The sequence below is a fragment of the Rhinoderma darwinii genome, chromosome 8, assembly GCF_050947455.1.
Source record: "Rhinoderma darwinii isolate aRhiDar2 chromosome 8, aRhiDar2.hap1, whole genome shotgun sequence".
In the NCBI taxonomy this organism is placed as follows: domain Eukaryota; kingdom Metazoa; phylum Chordata; class Amphibia; order Anura; family Rhinodermatidae; genus Rhinoderma; species Rhinoderma darwinii.
Genome location: NC_134694.1, coordinates 26,817,452 through 26,835,615, shown reverse-complemented (window position 1 = coordinate 26,835,615; position 18,164 = coordinate 26,817,452). Strand labels below are relative to the sequence as shown.

The 18,164-nt window shown below is 41.4% G+C and overlaps 1 protein-coding gene across 2 annotated transcripts in view; it reads left to right on the top strand.

The window, feature by feature from the left end:
• The window catches only part of LHX6 (LIM homeobox 6), a 133,707-nt gene that overhangs the window by 42,445 nt on the left and 73,098 nt on the right, over positions 1–18,164 (top strand). For both annotated transcript variants that reach the window (XM_075834225.1, XM_075834227.1), the window contains exons 2-3: positions 3,051–3,233; positions 11,224–11,345. In XM_075834225.1, coding sequence (XP_075690340.1) covers positions 3,051–3,233; positions 11,224–11,345 — 305 coding nt within the window. The remainder of the gene's footprint in view (positions 1–3,050; positions 3,234–11,223; positions 11,346–18,164) is intronic.

Below are 18,164 nucleotides of genomic sequence, written 5' to 3'. Positions count from 1 at the left end.
GAGCTGCTCCACTGTGGGGTGTCATTCGGCCCTCGCGCACCTTCATAGCCGAAGTTAACCTCTCACATCAATGGCACGTGGTGCTCTGCAGTTTCCACATTGGTTATTCCCAATGGTGCCATTTATCCATTCATGATAAACTTTCACCACAGCAGCATCACAAACTGCGCTGTATGAGAAATACTGCCATCCTTGGCCCAAAAACCAATAATCAACCCTTTTTGCCACTCTGATAAATCGCCCCATTTACCCATGGCAACGACGAGTGATATGTGTTCAGACAGCCTATCGCACACCTTATATACCCACCAAGCCAGCCCACGACACATCCTTCATGGGCTACGCAATGCTGACCTCGAAAGTAGGAGGTGGTCATAATAATGTGACTTGACTGTCTATGTTTTTTACTGCTCCACCAGTTTATTAAGTCTTCTGAAATGCTTCTTGTGATTTTGTTCATAATACAGCAGGCAGGAGTATGATAAAGAGTAGTGGGAATCAACTTGCCACAGTATCAGGGCCATAAATGTGGCCCTTGACTCCTGTAGAGGGCCACACATTACTTTAAAGCCAGGGCTAGGACAGGTAGTAGGTGTCACTACTTGGCTATGGTGGATGAAAGATAGTATTGAAGAGCTGTCAGATAACAGATCTGTTTTCTATGATCGAGTAGATCACTTAAGGGCCTATTACACCGGCCAAAATTTTGGCCGGTGCAAAGAGTGCCGATTAACGAGACAGCTCGTTGATCGGCGCTATTTTGCTCCTGTCACAAGTAGCTATCGATAGGTCCTTACTCCGATCACTCGTCCCCATAAATTATTATAATGTCGGCAGCGCGTCTCCCTGTTTACACAGGGAGATGTGCTGCCGACAACTATAATATTTCCGTTTTTTAAACAATACGATCAACAGATGAACCATCGTTTGCTTGTTTATCTGCTGATCACTGCCCTGTTTACAGCGTTATATGAACGCTTGTATACCCGATAATTGCCCAGTGTAAAAGGGCCTTGAGTTTATAGGAGCTCTCATTAAACTGGGCACCATAATCACCCCATACAAAAAAAATCAAGATATGATAAAACGTCACTTTATTAAGGCAAACTGTTTTAGTTTCATACCTGTTTTACTACATCACCTTTCTATGGGTGCGTTAATAAACAAGCCGAGTGCATGAACTTTCTTTGCAATCTACATGACAAGATCCTCACCCATCTGATTAGCTCTCCTGGGATCAGCGCTGCAACTATCGTGTGTAGAGGATGTGGTCGCATCTCGGCCCTAAACCCCAAAGGGGTCCAAAAGCTCTCCCTGGCCCCTATGAAGAAACCAGTACCATGAATAATGTGTGATAGTTGGGGGGCCCCTGTTATGGAATTTGCATTGGTCCCATAATACAAGTTACGCCTCTGCCTGTAAGGGTATGTGCGCACGCAGTGAGCAAAAACGTCTGAAAATACAGAGCTGTTTTCAGGCGAAAACAGCTCCTGATTTTCAGATGTTTTTTTAACAACTCGCGTTTTTCGCTGCGTTTTTTTACGGCCGTTTTTGGAGCTGTTTTTCAATGGAGTCAATGAAAAACGCCTCCAAAAACGTCCCAAGAAGTGTCCTGCACTTCTTTTGACGAGCCGTCATTTTACGCGCCGTATTGTGATAGTGATGCGTAAAATAAAGGCTCGTGGGAACAGAACATAGTAAATCCTATTGCAAGCAATAGGCAGATATTTGCAGGTGTAATGGAGCCGTTTTCAGGCGTAATTCGAGGCGTAAAACGCACGAATTACGTCTGAAAACACTGTGTGTGAACATACCCTAATACTCTGATACTGTCATGACATGGTCCTGCACTGGGGTCCAGGAGTCAAATTGGCCCTTGTTTGTGTGGGTTTCCTACAGGTACTTCGGTTTCCTCTTACACTGGAAAAACATACTGATAAGTTGGTTGCTTCCTATGAAATTAACCCTAATGTATGTTTTAGACTGAGAGCCCCATTGCGGACAGTGAAGGATGTGAGTGTTGACACTCTCTGTATAGCGCTTCAGAAAATGTTGGTACTATATAACTGAACATAAAAAATGATATTGCCCTTGTGGTACAGTATGTAGCCTTGTCCTGGTCCAAATAATTATCACAAGACTAAGGCCCCATGCACACGACCGTGCCCGTAATCACAGCCCACGATTGCAGGCACGGCTGGCTGCTGACGGCCGCCCGCATTTTTGGGTCATGCTCCTATATAGAGTATAGGAGCATGGCCCGTAAAACACAAAAAAACGGACATGCTCCATAAATCCCGGCACGGTTCTACGGCACGGACACCCATCCGTAGCGCTACGGAAGGTGTCCGCAACCAATAGAACCGAATGGGTTAGTAAAACCGCGGACCCTGGTACGGTCTGCGGTTTTACGGTCGTGTGCATGGGGTCTCATCTCATGATGTGAACTTTCCAGTAATATATTATTTCAAATGTGGCCCAACGATTGAGCTGTTTGGCATAGACAAGTGCACACTAAGGGTATGTTCACACGGGCATATAGAAGACATATTTTATGCCTCCTAATATGCCCCAAAAAACAACTTCCATAAACCAGGTATTTTTGAGGCAGATTTGCCAAATGCTTTTGAAGTGTTTCTTAGGCAGAGTAAATTGACGACTCATATGCACTACCCAGCTTTTAACCATATAAATCAATGTAAAGCTGTATGCAGGCGCTTCCAAGACGTATTTTGGAGCGTAATTGCGACCGTTTATCTTTCTGAAATACGCCTGAAAAAACTCTGTGTGAACATACCCTAAGGTACTCTAAAACACAGGCAAGGCCATACATAGCAGCAGTTAGATATAAATTGAGCATGAAATAATTGTACCAAAATGTTGTATCAATGTACCTTTAGGAATTAATATTTAGAAAGTGCCTGTGTTTTTTTTAGCATTTATGATTATATTATTAAAGAAGGCTTCAAGCTTTTAATCTACATATACCAAAGATTATTATATAGAGAATAAATATGATTGTAATCAATAATTATTTTTTCTTTCCTCAGTCACAGTCAGATGATGAAAATCTTCCGTGTAATCTGGAGAAAGAGGACCACTCTTCACCAAGCCCTCCCTCAACTCCATCAGTGTGTTCCCCACCATCTTCTTCATCCTCTTCTGCACCTTCAGATGGGAAGAACATCTGCTCCAGTTGTGGCTTGGAGATCCTAGACAGATACCTGCTCAAGGTACAGATTGTCTATGTACCAAAATAATAATGTTATACAAGCCACATAAGAAACACGTAAAAAAAAGTTAATAATTTCCTGTATTACTGTACATCAGGGGCCGGTATATCCATATATGTTTACATATATAATTGTAGATAGAAAGGATTGCCACCAGTTCGGGGTAAGTGCAAGGGCTGGCAATAAGAAGGGAACAAGTGTTTACACTGTGTAACGGTTTAGAGGGCTCTGCGGCTGCACTGTTGTGGGGCAAGTGGCTGGAACTAATTAGGGGTCATGTGGTTGGATTTTTTAGGGGTATGTTATTGGCACTGTTCGGCCTGATTTACACGAGCGTGTGCGTTTTGCGCACGCAAAAAACGCTGCGTTTTGCGTGCACAAAAGGCACTTAACAGCTGCGTGTGTCAGCAGCGTATGATGCGCGGCTGCATGATTTTCGCGCAGCCGCCATCATTATGACTCTCCGTTTGGATGTTTGTAAACAGAAAAGCACGTGGCACTTTTCTGTTTATATTCAGAGTTTGACAGCTGTTGCGCGATTCACGCAGTTCGCACGGAAATGCTTCCGTGCGACCTGCGTGGTTTTCACGCACCCATTGACTTCAATGGGTGCGTGATGCGTGAAAAACGGCGAAATATAGAACATGTCGTGAGTTTTACGCAGCGGACTCACGCTGCGCAAAACTCACGCACTGTCTGCACTGCCCCATAGACTAATATAGGTGCGTACGACACGCGTGAAAAGCACGCGCGTCGCACTCGCGTATATTACGCTCGTGTAAATGAGGCCTTATTAAACCATTGTCGCTGGCACTTTTAGCAAGTTTTGTTATGAGGGCGTTGACTGGCAAGTGCATATGTGTGTCGGGGTGCTTATCCATGTCTATATTCCTGAACCTCCCCTTAACAAAATCATATTTATGCTAAAGATTCCAAATGTTGATTCAGTTTGATACAATATACTTCACATTGTAGTCCTTGTGGAGGGTGTTGTTGCTGTAGTCCTATCAAATATATGTTCATTCTTTTAAAGTTAAAAGAACACTTCACATAGAACTGAAACACTTTTTATACTTAGAGCAGGACCTGAGGGGGCGGAGCATGACACAAGAAATATAATTTTGGTGTTCTATGAATCCATAAATCATGCACCGCTAAATTGATCCTGAACTAAGCATACAACATTGTATCAGCTTCACCTGGACTGTTCCTTTAAGATTGTGTCTTTATTAACTTAAAGGGAGTGGTTGTAATTTTATTTTAAAAAAATGGTGCCAGGCGCTTTGTGCCTTCAGGCTCCTGACATGCAAATCTGGTACTGTGTGTAATAAACATGACTGTGAAGTGGTTAATATTATGTGTGCATGGTATCGTTCTATCTTATAAGCCAGACCAAAAATGTTTCTTCAATAAAATCCCCAAATGTAAGAAAAATATCTTCTCTGACAAAAAGTATTTTACAAAAAGTTTCCCGAAGGACATAAAGACACAGTTACCAGACAGTTACGCATCTATTGTATGTATTGTTTTATTTATTTCGGTTAAAACGTCTACTTTTGATCATTCTTTAAAAGAAAATCAAAAACATTTTGGACTTTCTCACAACTCCTATGACTCATGTTATGACTTTCCCTGATAATTGCGGCAAAAGAGGAAACAGAGCGAGGGTAAAGCAGGCATGATGAAATGACAGGTGACCTTCCACCTCTCTCGGTGACTGGCATTGACTTAAAAGGGAAATGTTCTCTTGATACAACTAGAGTTTATTTTCCATTACTGGTCATAACCCATATGGACATCGTTTTCTTTTTCCACGTTTCTTCAGGGAAACAAATGTTCTCCAGTATTTACAGTCTTTCTATAGAATAAATACCTTTTGTAATCTGCAATGTTCTTTTAAAATCTACCAAATATAAAGCCACTTGTTTGTACACCAGACTTTTACTATTACTTTTTTTCCTTACAAAAAATTCCTTAAAATTTAGATTTATCAATACACTGATTTGAGAGAAAAGGGAAAGGTTTTTTTTAATTGCCATTTTAATTAGCAATTTTGGTGTATTCCACCAATGCTAGTGACTTTAGTGGGCAGTGTGGTGGATCAATACCTAGCACTGTCGCCTGGTGGTACGGGTGTCCCGGGTTCAATTTCAACCCAGTGTTTGTGGGGTTTTCTTCCCAGACTCCAAAAATATTTTTAAGACTAGCATTTTGTACGCCAGATAGCTGGAGTAAGATGTGTATGACTTAATAAGAGGCACACACTTCAGAATAAATTAGGCGTATCTCTGGCTGCAAGATGGGGTAGATCACCGCTATAATTTACGCCAGTTTCTGACATAAATGCTAGTAAATCTGTCAGATAGCAAAAGGCCACGGCCCTTGTGCTAAGCCCCACACGCCTTTTTGGAAAAATGGTGTGGGTGGCATAAATGCATCAAATGTCGCAATTTTTTGGCAAATTTCAACTTTTGATGCTTTTGCTACTTTTCTATGCCAGAAAACTAAAGTATATAGATAATACATTTTCCAGTTAGACTATTTAGATTGTGAGCTTCACTGGGGACAGTTAGTGAGGACAACTTCTGTTAAGTTCTGTGGAATATGTTAGCAATATAATTAAGAGAAATAAATAAAGAATAAATATGTATAATTATTTTTGATCTAATTATCAAAAATGACGTCTTTCTTTGTCTTTTTATTATATTTATGTCTAGTTTTTTTTAGAAGGGTTCTCCAACAATGAACTGACCAAAGGCTGTCCTGCTACCGAGACCCACGACAATCAGCTGTAATCTGTGGGGGAACCCAACCCGACAATTATCCTGCAGCACCACTACAGGAAGCATGAAGCATTGCACAATTTCCATTGAAATCAATAGGCTGTCCCTGTAACATGCCGGGTTCTAATAAACTAGAGACTTTCTTTCTAGCCACTTATTGCTTTGGCTAATACATGAGAGTCCTGAACAAAGCACACTCTGAATTACTAGTATTTGACTATGGGCCATCTAAATAAGATAACCCCTTTAAAAGTATAGATATATATAGCAGTCTTGTAGTGGCACTGTGTTCCCTGTACAGGCATGGGAGATACTTGTTTAAAACATGTATTTGGGTCACAACTCATTTACTTCAGGCACATGGGCAGAAGCTGTGATAATATAGAACGCCTTAAGTGCCCCCATTTCTCTCTGACTGATAGTTCTGAACTAGTTATGAACGGATAGATTTCTAGAAGGTTGACAAATGGCCTCATTTATAAAAACAAGTCAGGTTCCTATTTTCATTCTGCCAATAAATTGGGGGTTATGTATCAAAAGTCTTGTTTGTATGAAAGATTAATTTGTGTTGTTTTGTTGTCAAAAATGGCGATGGCAACAAATATTTTTTTTTTTTAAATATGCAACTTGCATTGGAGGAGAAAACTGTATGGTAGGGTTTGCTCATTGGTTTGGTGCACATACCTGGTATATCCCCAAATTACCTAGCCCCAAGAAAATCTGTAATACATATGGTGCACAGGGGCGTAACTATAGAATGCGGGGGCCTCATGCCACACTTTTGAATAGGAGCCTCACTCATCATGGACCCCCCCTTCATGGAGCCCCTATCCTGAACCCCTGCCGCCAGTATGGATCCCCCCAGATCAAAACCCTAAATCAGACCCCCAGATCAGACATAAAGAGTAAAATAAAAGTATTTACTTACCACTCCTGGCTTTTCTTCTGGGTCCGCCAACCCTGGCTATTCCTCAAGGCCCATCCTGGATCCCAACAGGGTGCCACTTCAGGTCCCGGTGACGCAATGCATACGTCCTTACGCTGCGCTTTCTGTGCTGCGTCAGGACCTTCTATGTGCAACGGCATTGTTTTGGTGTATGATGGGTGATATGCAAGCACTGTGGCATTGGAAGAATGTGCCCTGGTTCTCTTGGGACCAGCGATCTCCGCATTCTATTGTATCTGCATCTTCATCAGAGCCCCATTGTGTCCTTAGCAGGGCCTGCCTTTGGTTGGATGGCGCCCTATGCGGGACTCTCTAATGCTGCCCTCCACAAACCAAAAATTAACCATATATATATAGACACGCACATACTGGAACACATATACTGCACATACATAAAGACAGATACTTAGATATACAGGCAAATATACATACACACATCTGGAATATATACATACAGGTAAATATATTGACGTACAGACAGATATACACACACACACACACACACACACACACACACACACACACACACACACACACACCGGCACACACATAAATACACAGACAGGAACATAGACAAATACATAAAGGGCACATATATACAAGCACAAAGACACATTCACAAACAGACCCATATATACCCACACAGGCACAAATATACACACTACAGATAGAGTAGTAGATTTCACATGCAGTCCTATCTAACACTACAGGTAACACAGCGATAACTCTCTGAGTACAAATAATCTAAGGCAGCATAGAATATAGGTGCAGCATAGTACGTAAGGGGCAGCATAGTATATAGGGACATCATAGCATATAGGAGGCAGCATAGTATTTAGGGCAGCATAGTATATAAGAGGCAGCATGGTATATAAGGGGCAGCATAGTATATAAGGGGCAGCATAGTATATAGGGGTAGCCTAGTATTTAAGGGCAAGCATAGTATATAAGGGGCAGCATATTATATAAGGGCAGCATAGTATAAAGGGGTAGCATAGTATATAGGGGCAGCATATTATATAGGGGCAGAGTAGTATATAGTGGCAACATAGTATATATGGGGCAGCATAATATATAGGGGCAGCATAGTATATAGGGACAGCATATTATATAAGGGGCAACATAGTATATAGGGGCAGCACAGATATCTTCATTTTATCTGTTCTACTTTAATGTTAAATACACACACTTACTGAGACATAAACACATGCAGACACATATATGTACACACACACACACACACACACACACACACACACACACACACACACACACACACACACACACACACAGACACACACACACACACACACACTGTAAACAAATACACATACAAACACAGAGACATTTATACAAACACAGACACACATAGGCACTTTCCATCTCACCTTGCTGATGGGATTACAGGTTTTTTTCAGGATGATCCTCCTCTGCTCTTGCTCCTCGCTTCTTGTTTACTCCATGTGTGTAACTAAGAGCAGAGGACAGAGCAGAGGCGGAGCCCAGTGGCGCCCCCTACATGCTGGGAGGGTGCAGCGCCCCGTGCACTCGCACAGGTCGCACACCCCTAAGGCTGGCCCTGGTCCTAGGTATCTTCAGAGCCTACCAAAACCCCTGTAAGCCCATTTGTCTGCACTTTTGTACTGAGGTCCAATATTTTTTTTTCTATTTTGTATTTTTTTTGCTAATAGAAAAGCTGGCCTCTTTCTGGAATCAATAGTTCCATGCCGCTGGTATTTTAATCACTATTGAGTTGATGAGCGGCATATTTATTCAGTCCAAAATGGCTGCCTCCAGTGTGTTTTGACAATCCGCGTTAGACTCTGTGCCTTTTATATCACACGCTTCAATGTGCCAATGGAAATGAACATGACATCTTCCTCCATACTAGAGCCCTTGTAAATTACATCAGGGTGGAAATTAACTCCCCGCTGATGTATAATGTGGATGAATATTCCCTTTTACCGTCCATCTCTTGTGCAAACATGTCAGATTGTCTCCCAATCTGGCCAATCATTGATTCCGCATAGTGACTGGCATAGTCTGAAGAACATTCTTCTCCATTGTAGGTAAAACTTCCTTTCATCTCTATTCATTTCGAAGGATGACCCCTAAGAATAGCACCCGGATAGAGAGGTCCCATGACAATTTGTTGGATTAACACTGGTCGTGTTTATATAGGGTATATTTATAATGAATACGTACAAGATCTGACAGATGTGGTGGGTGAATGTAAACACACTCAAATGTGTCAAGTCTTTACTTACAACCACAACCTTCCCGTATAGCAGAGCTGGCTCTGTAGTGTCCTTTATGTGAACTGGTGGCCAAGATCTATTGCATATTTCAAGAAAACTGCTATCAAAGCTGCCCGCTCCCGGGTGGGAATTGCAATAGTGTAAAATTACATACTAGGTTTCTATATAACAAAATAGTATTTGTGTCCTGCTTAATAGCAGTATAAATGAGACAAAGATTACAAATATAATAAAGAAGTAAAAGTCCATCCACAAATGATATTTATTGGGTGGATATAATCTCTATGTCACGGCGCGGGGTGTGGACCCACTGGGCCGTACCGCGTAGCGGATAGGCAGCTGGCCAACCAGGTACAATACAATGTCTATAGTCCAGAAAGTGTACCTGTGGCAATGTAGACAGTAGCGGTGATTCAGGCTTAAGATAAGGCTCCGAGAGCAGACAGACACCCGGTGGGTGTAACACAGTAGATGCAGCTGAAGACACAGCTCGACTTCAACTCTAGACGACACAGACTCATGGTTGCACAGGATACAGGGTAAAGGCAGCAGGAACGGGTAACACTGGGAACTGGAAAACACTAGGAGACCATTTGCAAGACAAACTTTAGGTATACAACAACGCTCAGGCAAGGATCGAGAGGGCAGAGCCCTTTTTATAGACCAGCAGCATTCTGGACTGATTACAGATCACCTGCAATAATGCGTGCACTGGCCCCTTAAGGCCGTGCATGTGCGGGCATGCGCGCCCTGCGTGAGACAGTCTCTGAAGCAGGAAGTGAGTGCCGGCGTCTCCCAGGAGGGAGATGCCGACGAGAACTCACATGTCCATGGCCGCGGCCGTCAGAGGGTAAGTCAGAACGACGGGCCACGGCCATAGACGTTACACTCTACATGTTGTGCCGTTTGGTTAGCCTAAGGTCATGGATAAAGAAGATGAAAGTGGTTCTTAACCTTCATCAATCTCAACTGCTATATACATAGGAAAAATTTCTTAACGGCTTTACATCATTTTGTGGCGTTAAAATGTGCAAATGGGCAGAGTTATGGGCCATCGACAAAGTTAATATAATTTATGCCAGAAAATGGCGTAAATTATCGCTCAAATTTACACCATAGCAGGCGTAGATTTCAACTTCTGGTTCACAGACAGCCAAAGATGCACCAAAATTATTTCTTAAGTCTAGATTAAGACTGACAAAGCAAACTCCAGTCTAAGTAAATCTGCCCCATAGTGTCCGTGGCGGGGGGAGGGGGGGGTTAAAAGTGGGCACTCTTGGGGGTGGCGAGGAGGTATTTTGACTCTCCGCTTTGGGGGTTCCGCTTAGTTTTGTCTATTCTTTACCTTTTGGCTTGTTTCAGATAGACATATTGCATAAAACCCTATGATGATAAAAGTTTGGTTCAATAGAACTATGAAGGGTTCCGAGGCTAGATTCACACGAAGATGTCCATTTTGCGCTCGTAAAAAATGCAGCGTTTTTCTTGCGTTGCAGTTCCATATGGCATCAGCGTGTGTTCGTTGGGGCATCCGTTTTTAAGTCAGTGTTGGTGAGCATTTTTTTTTTTTTTTCTGCATTTCTTTAGCAACTGGTGCGTGACAGCACACGGACCACGTCTGATCCGCAAAAACGCACCAAAATGGGACATGCAGTGAGTTTCACGCAATGGACACTCGCTCCGTGAAAACTCACGCATGTCTGAATAGCCCATTGAGTTGCATAGGTTTCACGCACAACACACGGACGTATACAACGGAATCGGGCTTTAGGTTTGTAATACAGAGGCAATTTGCGACACGGGGAACTAGTCTAGTTCTTAGTTCTAAATGACGAGACTTCCAGACACCGGGTCTTCTAGTCTCTTGCTTTAATAAAGGTTTTCGATTTATTTCTTGTGTTCCTCTGAGGAAATGACGACTTGATAAACACTATTGTTAATTTCTTTATTTATTACACTGATTGACAATCTGTAATTCTGATTATTGTTCCTTATATTTCCAGGTGAATAACTTAATATGGCACGTCAGATGTCTAGAGTGTTCGGTGTGTCGGACGTCTCTGAGGCAACACAACAGCTGCTATATCAAGAACAAGGAGATATTCTGTAAAACGGATTATTTCAGGTAATGCAGAATTTATCGCCATTGGAAATAACGAATGAGAATTGAGATTAGTTTTGCATAGAGAAGTCCCTCAGGGTAAATTCACACGTGACAGATTTTGTTGCAGAAATTCTCTGAAAATCAGTTCCATTCATCTGAATGGAACTTGCAGAAATTCATTCGGATGATTGGAACTGATTTTCAGTCGCAGAAATTTCTGTAGCAAAATCTGCCGCGTGTGACCGCAGCCTTACGGAGAGTCAAGCTTGTGCTATTTTTGGTTTCTCTTTTCAATTTATGGCTTTTGTCAGATCTAATACGGGATTTAAAGGTGAATAACATGATAATGATGGAAATGTGACTAGAATCAGCGCAGGATGTTTTTACGATTCTATTTTAATGCTGTGGTACGTCTTTCTTTTTAAGTTTTATTTTATACTATAATATTTCTAAAAGGAATTAACGGTTTCTGGAAGCGAATTCTGTTTTTATTATAATTTTTTATGTAGATTTCAGTTCAATTTTAAAAGGATTTTCATGTTATTGCGTTGAGTCTTGTTATATTACTTTAGGCCAGGATCACACACACACAGTTTTGGTGCAGTTTTTGATCAGTTTTTTGAGCCAAAGCCAGAAGTGGATCCTAAAGGAAGGACAGGTATAAAGAAAAAACGGATACATCACCTTTCTTTTGTGGCCACTCCTGTGTTTGGCTCAAAAAACGGCACCAAAAAGTGCATTAATCCCGGGTTCCCACCTAGCGTAACGTAAAGAATTTCTGCAACGAAATTCTGTGCGGAAATTCCGCTGCATTCACAGTAGCAGTGGATGAGATTTAGAAAATGTCATGCGCACTGCTGCTGCAAAAAAAAAACGGCAGCGTGAACGTTAATAAGTTGACCGTTAAATCCGCGGCATGTCAATTTATGCAGCGTTTTCTTGCTTTTCTGTCGCGGGTTTTGAATACAATGGGGATGCAAAACCTGCAACAGAAAGCCAAGTGTTGCGACATTTTCAGCGAAATCGCAGTTAGACACAGGCTTGGTATTTTTATGTAGAACTTGAAATGAACTTGTGGATATAGAAGCTAATTTGCTTTGTAGGGGTTTTTAAGCTTTTTTGCTATAAATTTGATTTGCTAAACTTAAAGAAGATTTCCAAGAAGTTTAAACTTAAAGTAGTTTTTTTGGGGGAAGGGTAAACAATAGCGCAGTCGACTACGCTATTGATTCCACCAGAACAACGGAAACCTTACGGAACGGAGACTAACAGAAACCATTAGCAACGGAAGCATTACCATTGAAATCAATGGTAATGCAAACGGAAGCTATGGTTTCCGTTTGCCTTTCCGTTGATGGGATCCTCAGACGGAAAGGTCTGACGGAACTCATGAACGGAAACCGAACGCTGATGTGAACACGCCCTACCGTGACAGCGCTGTGTTAGGTACTGCAGTGAAGGGGGGAGGGGCCACGGCCAATCCTTTCTGCTGAATCTGAGGGTCCCAGAGGTTGGAGCCCCACCAATCACACGTTGATGGCCTATCCGAAGGAGAGACCATGAATTTTATATTCACATGCTTTAAATTGGCGCCCCCAAAGGGTCAAAAAAGAGTCTGTCTGGTGACAGATTCTCCTTAACAACATAATTGAAAGTCGAAGGATCAAAAGATTAAAACAATTTAGAAATTGTTCCATCATCCTATCAACTCTTGTATGTATTTTTCACTCAACATGCTACTTCAGCCGGTTAAAAAATTATATGTGAGTGGATGCGAACTGAGGTCTAAATGAGGGTTTTGTCATTCATTAAATGCCAATGAAACTAATAGTAGCCATATAAATACAATAAATAACATTATACCCAGTGCATAGCAAGGATATCTTCAGCACTACCCCACTTTTTCCACTGTCGACATATGGAACACGTTATCCAACCAAAGCTGGAGAGACGTTGGTTGCCTTCTAGCTGTGATCCCAAAGTCTAACGTTAGCCTGATAAGTCTTGTGCTGTCATAGTCTAGACACCGTTCATACCTGAAGGTTTTGACTCAAGCAGCGTCCATTAAAAGCTTCCATAATGCAAGCCAATCAGTTCTGATGCGGGGGCAGGGACTTTTATGTTTATCCTTTTAATTAACTACGAGAGTCTGAAGATGAGGTCAGGAAACCTTATGAATCTGGGTGTTATGACCACTTAAGATAATATATAACCTCTCCCTCTATGTATGTAACCTCTAACCTTTCATATAATGTCATTCATTCTACTAACAAAATGTTTTTTCCGAGTAGTTGGCATATTTTGGAGTAGCTGCGGAGAAGTAAAGGGTGGACGCACGTGTTCCCTTATTATATAATATCTGGTCATTAACTTTTTCCTAGGTTGAAATTTAACCTGCAGCTGGAACATTTATTTGATATCTTGACATGTTACATAGTTACTTAGGTTAAAAGTTAAACTTAGGTGTTTTTATTTTCGTTTTTTCCTCCCCGCCTTCGTAGACATAGCCATATAAGGACTTGTTTTTTGCGAGACAATTTTTAGTTTTTCATGGAACCATTTATTGTACCGCATATTGTACTGGGAAGCTGAAAATAAATTATTTATGGGGTGAAATGTCAAAAACCAGCGAATACGCCATTTTTTGGGGGGTTTTGTTTTTACGGCGTGTATCAGGTGGTAAAAACGATATGTTCGCCTTATTCTACAGGTTGATATGATTATGGCGATACCAAATTGCTACGTTTTTTTTATGTTTTAGCACCTTTAGAAAAAAAAAATATTTGCTTAAAAAAAAAATCGCCATATTCTGAGAGCCATAACTTTTTAATTTTTCCGTCAATTGAGCGATGTGAGGGCTTATTTTTTGTGGACGAGCTGTAGTTTTTACCAATACCATTTGGGGTGCATGCGACTTCTTGATCACTTTTAACTTTTTTTACAGCGTTCACCGACCGGGTTAAACAACGCTATATTGTGATAGTTCAGATTTATCCAGAGGATATGCCATAAATGTCTGAAAGAGGCAAGTCCCAGTTCTGGGACCAACAACTAAATTGAGAACAGGGGTAACCGACCCGTATCCTGCCTGGTGAGGTGGCAACCAACCGCTAATCCAGGTTGGGACTATGTGGTAAGGACCAGGTGGCATCCGCGCGGCTGATTGTCCACTATGTTCTATAGGAGTTACTGAAACAGCTGATATGGAAAACCACCTCTGTAGCTGGGACACAATGGACATTTTGGATTTGCTTTAGTATCCTATAGTAATGTAGATAAGGCTATGTTCACATCTGCGTCAGGGCTCCTTTCCGATATTCCGTCTGAGCTTTCCGTTAGAAAGGAGCCCTGACTGACACAAACGGAAACCATAGGTTTCCATTGATTTCAATGGTGACGGATCCTGTGCCAATGGGTTCCACTTGTTTCAGTTGTGCAAGGGTTCCGTCGTTTTGATGGAATCAATTGTGTAGTTGCACAACTGAGACAAACGGAAACCATTGGCACCGGATCCGTCGCCATTGAAATCAATGGTGATGCAAATGGAAACCTATTGTTTCCGTTTGTTTCAGTCAGGGTTCCATTCTGACGGAAAGCTACAACGGAACCAGAACGGAGCCCTGTTGCATATGTGAACAAAGCCTAATACACATATTGGCAGCTGCACAACTGTGCCATCCCTGGTGCTATAGTGATGACTATGTACTAACTGCTTATTTTGTTCAAAGGAAAGTTAAGTGTGGTGCAATATGGGTTGCGTTTTGATGTAACTAAGCGCCCCCTACTGTTCACCTTGGAAAAGTAAATTTTTTTGCAGCATACACCTGCTACTAACTTGAATATTAATACTCCTTCCTACAATGAAAAATAAGTATTATATAGCACCTAAGATGTAAGTCTACTTAAAAAGGTTGAACTGATCCAACCCCCCAAAATCATTTGAGTGGACCTTCTTTCATTTATTTTGGTGTACTACCCTGGAAGCTCCAAACAAAATTCTGTCTTGTTAATAGTGGAGGACAATTTTTGATTTCCATCAAAAAGTACCTGGACTAAAGCAATTACCATTAATATCAGAACAATTACAAGTATTAAATTGGGTTTTATGTATTTAGAAAACGTGGCTGCTTTCTTCTTGAAACAGCCCCACTCTTGTCAATAGGCTGTGTGTGGTATTGCAGCTCAGCCCCATTCAATTGAATGCCATACACATTTACATTCACTATACATTTGATATCAAAATAATTTGGGGAACTCGAGGGATAATCCTCATACTTCCCCTCTGGGTTGCCATGTTTAGTACATGGTTTACAAATATTATTTATTAGTTTTGACTGTTAATGGATGAAATGTAAATAGTGTAATATATTACATACTATCCTTAGGGACTTTTCTATTTTGTATTTGCTGTGGATTTGTGGGGTTCACAGGATGCCCTCTCCTGTTTTTCTTGCTATTTGATCTTTCATATACTCCCTAACTTTTAATTTCTTGGTGTGAAGGGGTTTACCTTCAAGAGGTTGTCCAGTTTAGGTGCTGTTCTTCATACTGATGACCTATCCACAGAATAGTTCACCAGTATATGATCAGTGGGGGTCCAACATCCGGACCGATCCAGCACTGATCAGCTGCTTCGGCTGCCTCCATGCACTGGATGTTTTGAATAGTATGCAGTAGTTGTCGATAGGTCATTAGTTGTCCGGTTGTGGAAAACCCCTTTAACCAGTGACAACAGTTAAGCTGGGTTCACACAACCTATTTTCAGAAGTAAACGAGGCGTTTTATGCCTCGATATACGTCTGAAAATACGGCTCCAATACGTCGGCAAACATCTGCCCATTCATTTGAATGTGTTTGCTGACGTACTGTGCCGACGACCTGTCATTTTACGCGTCGCTGTCAAAAGACGATGCGTAAAATGACTGCCTCGTCAAAGAAGTGCAGGACACTTCTTGGGACGTAATTTGAGCAGTTTTTCACTGAATTCAATGAAGAACAGCTCAAAATTACACCCGTAATTGACGCCTCGCAAAACGCGAGTACGAGCAATTACGTCCGAAATGCAGGAGCTGTTTTCTCCTAAAAACAGCTCCATAATTTCAGACGTAATGGTCGTTATCGTGTGCACATACCCTAAATAGTCTGGAGTCCCAACAGCTGCCAGGGGAGAAGGCTTTTGAACAGGGGTTGTTCAAACTGGAGGACCCCATTAACCGCACGACTATAACCCAACCTCATACTGTCTATTCTACTGCAAAGGATTGTTATTCATTAAAGGGGTTGTCTATTTTGGACAATCCCTTCTTCTTAGAAGGGTCCCAAAACAATAAGATGATCACAGTGTGTGCGCCTGCTTAAACCCCCAGGGATCAGTCTGTAATCTGTGGAGGATTCAGGCAGCAAGTGTTCCATTTTTATGCAGCGCCACCACAGGCGAAATGAAGCATTACACAGTTCCTATTTAAATCAATGGGTTGATTGTGTACTGCGAGGATATGTCTTGTCCTCCAGAGCGAGAGCCATCTTCCACTTTGGTTAATAGATCCTGAATTCGGGACTCAAAATAGGTTTTCTGAGCCATACAACAACTTTAATTTCATTCACCCGTGGTCTGCCATCTTGATGCCTCTTTAGATTGAGACCAAACTAACGGTGTAAAGTGAGTGGTCTGTGTTATTATTTGTACAGGTGATATGTAATACTTTTATACTTTTATAAGCACATATATAATAAATGTAAAACATGGTTTATGATTTGGATGCAAACAAAAATCAGAATAAATAATTATTCTACAAAATTTTACACAAAGAAATTGCAACATATTGAAACGATTGACATGAAATAAAATGAAAGAATTTTCCTGAAATCAGGCTGTGCTCCCAGATGTTGGTGATGAGCTGCACAGCACACAAATGCTTTTGTCAGCAATGGAAATGAATCCGCTCCAATCAAGGAGAGCGTGTAACCATATCCTGCTGGCATATGTGCCGATGTTTAGGGTAGAGATGCTTATTATAACCTGCTGCTGGTGTAGGGCAATTCACTAATCAGTACCCAGAGCTATAGTGTGGCCACGTGTGGTCGGGGAGAGATGGGAGATTTCCTGTAGAAATCACAGGTCTTTGTCGTCCCAGTTCATTATACCCAGACAAACAATGACATCACGAAATCCTACCCGTCAAGAAGACATCATATTAGTGCATTGACAAAAAACAAGTATTTTCTTTACTCTGCGATATATATATATCTATGGGTGGATACATCACAATTATGCTGCCTTAAAGGGTTTGCTTTGTCAGAGACAACATCTTTCAGAATGCAGCCCCTGGGGCAATCAATTGATGGCCCTGGGTGCCGCTCTTGGCACCATTGGCAAACAGCTGATTTCACCAGTGAAAGCCACAGCCAGTTAGGCATTTCCGCTGCAGGAAAAATGTAGTATTACATGGCGGCCATTCATATTATTGAAGTCCGCCAGAACAGGAGCCATTCATAGAGGGGCATATAGACAGGGGTTGTGTTCATGAGACAACCCCTTTAAGAGGTAACTGGAGTATTTATCATTCTTCATTGCACGTACTACAGCCAGTTGTCTCCAAAAGTCAACAGGTCAATCAGAAATATCACAAAGGAGATGCATCAGTCTATTCTTTATGCCTTTCCTTCCTTTTGGATCGAATTCTTGCTTTGGCACAAGAAAATTAGCCAACAACTGCCACAAAATTTGCATTAAAACTGTGTGTGTGTGTGATCCTGGCCTTAATAATATAAAATATGTTTAAAAAACACCATTTAAAATCCAGTAAATTTAATAAATGTCATATAAATTTAAATATATCT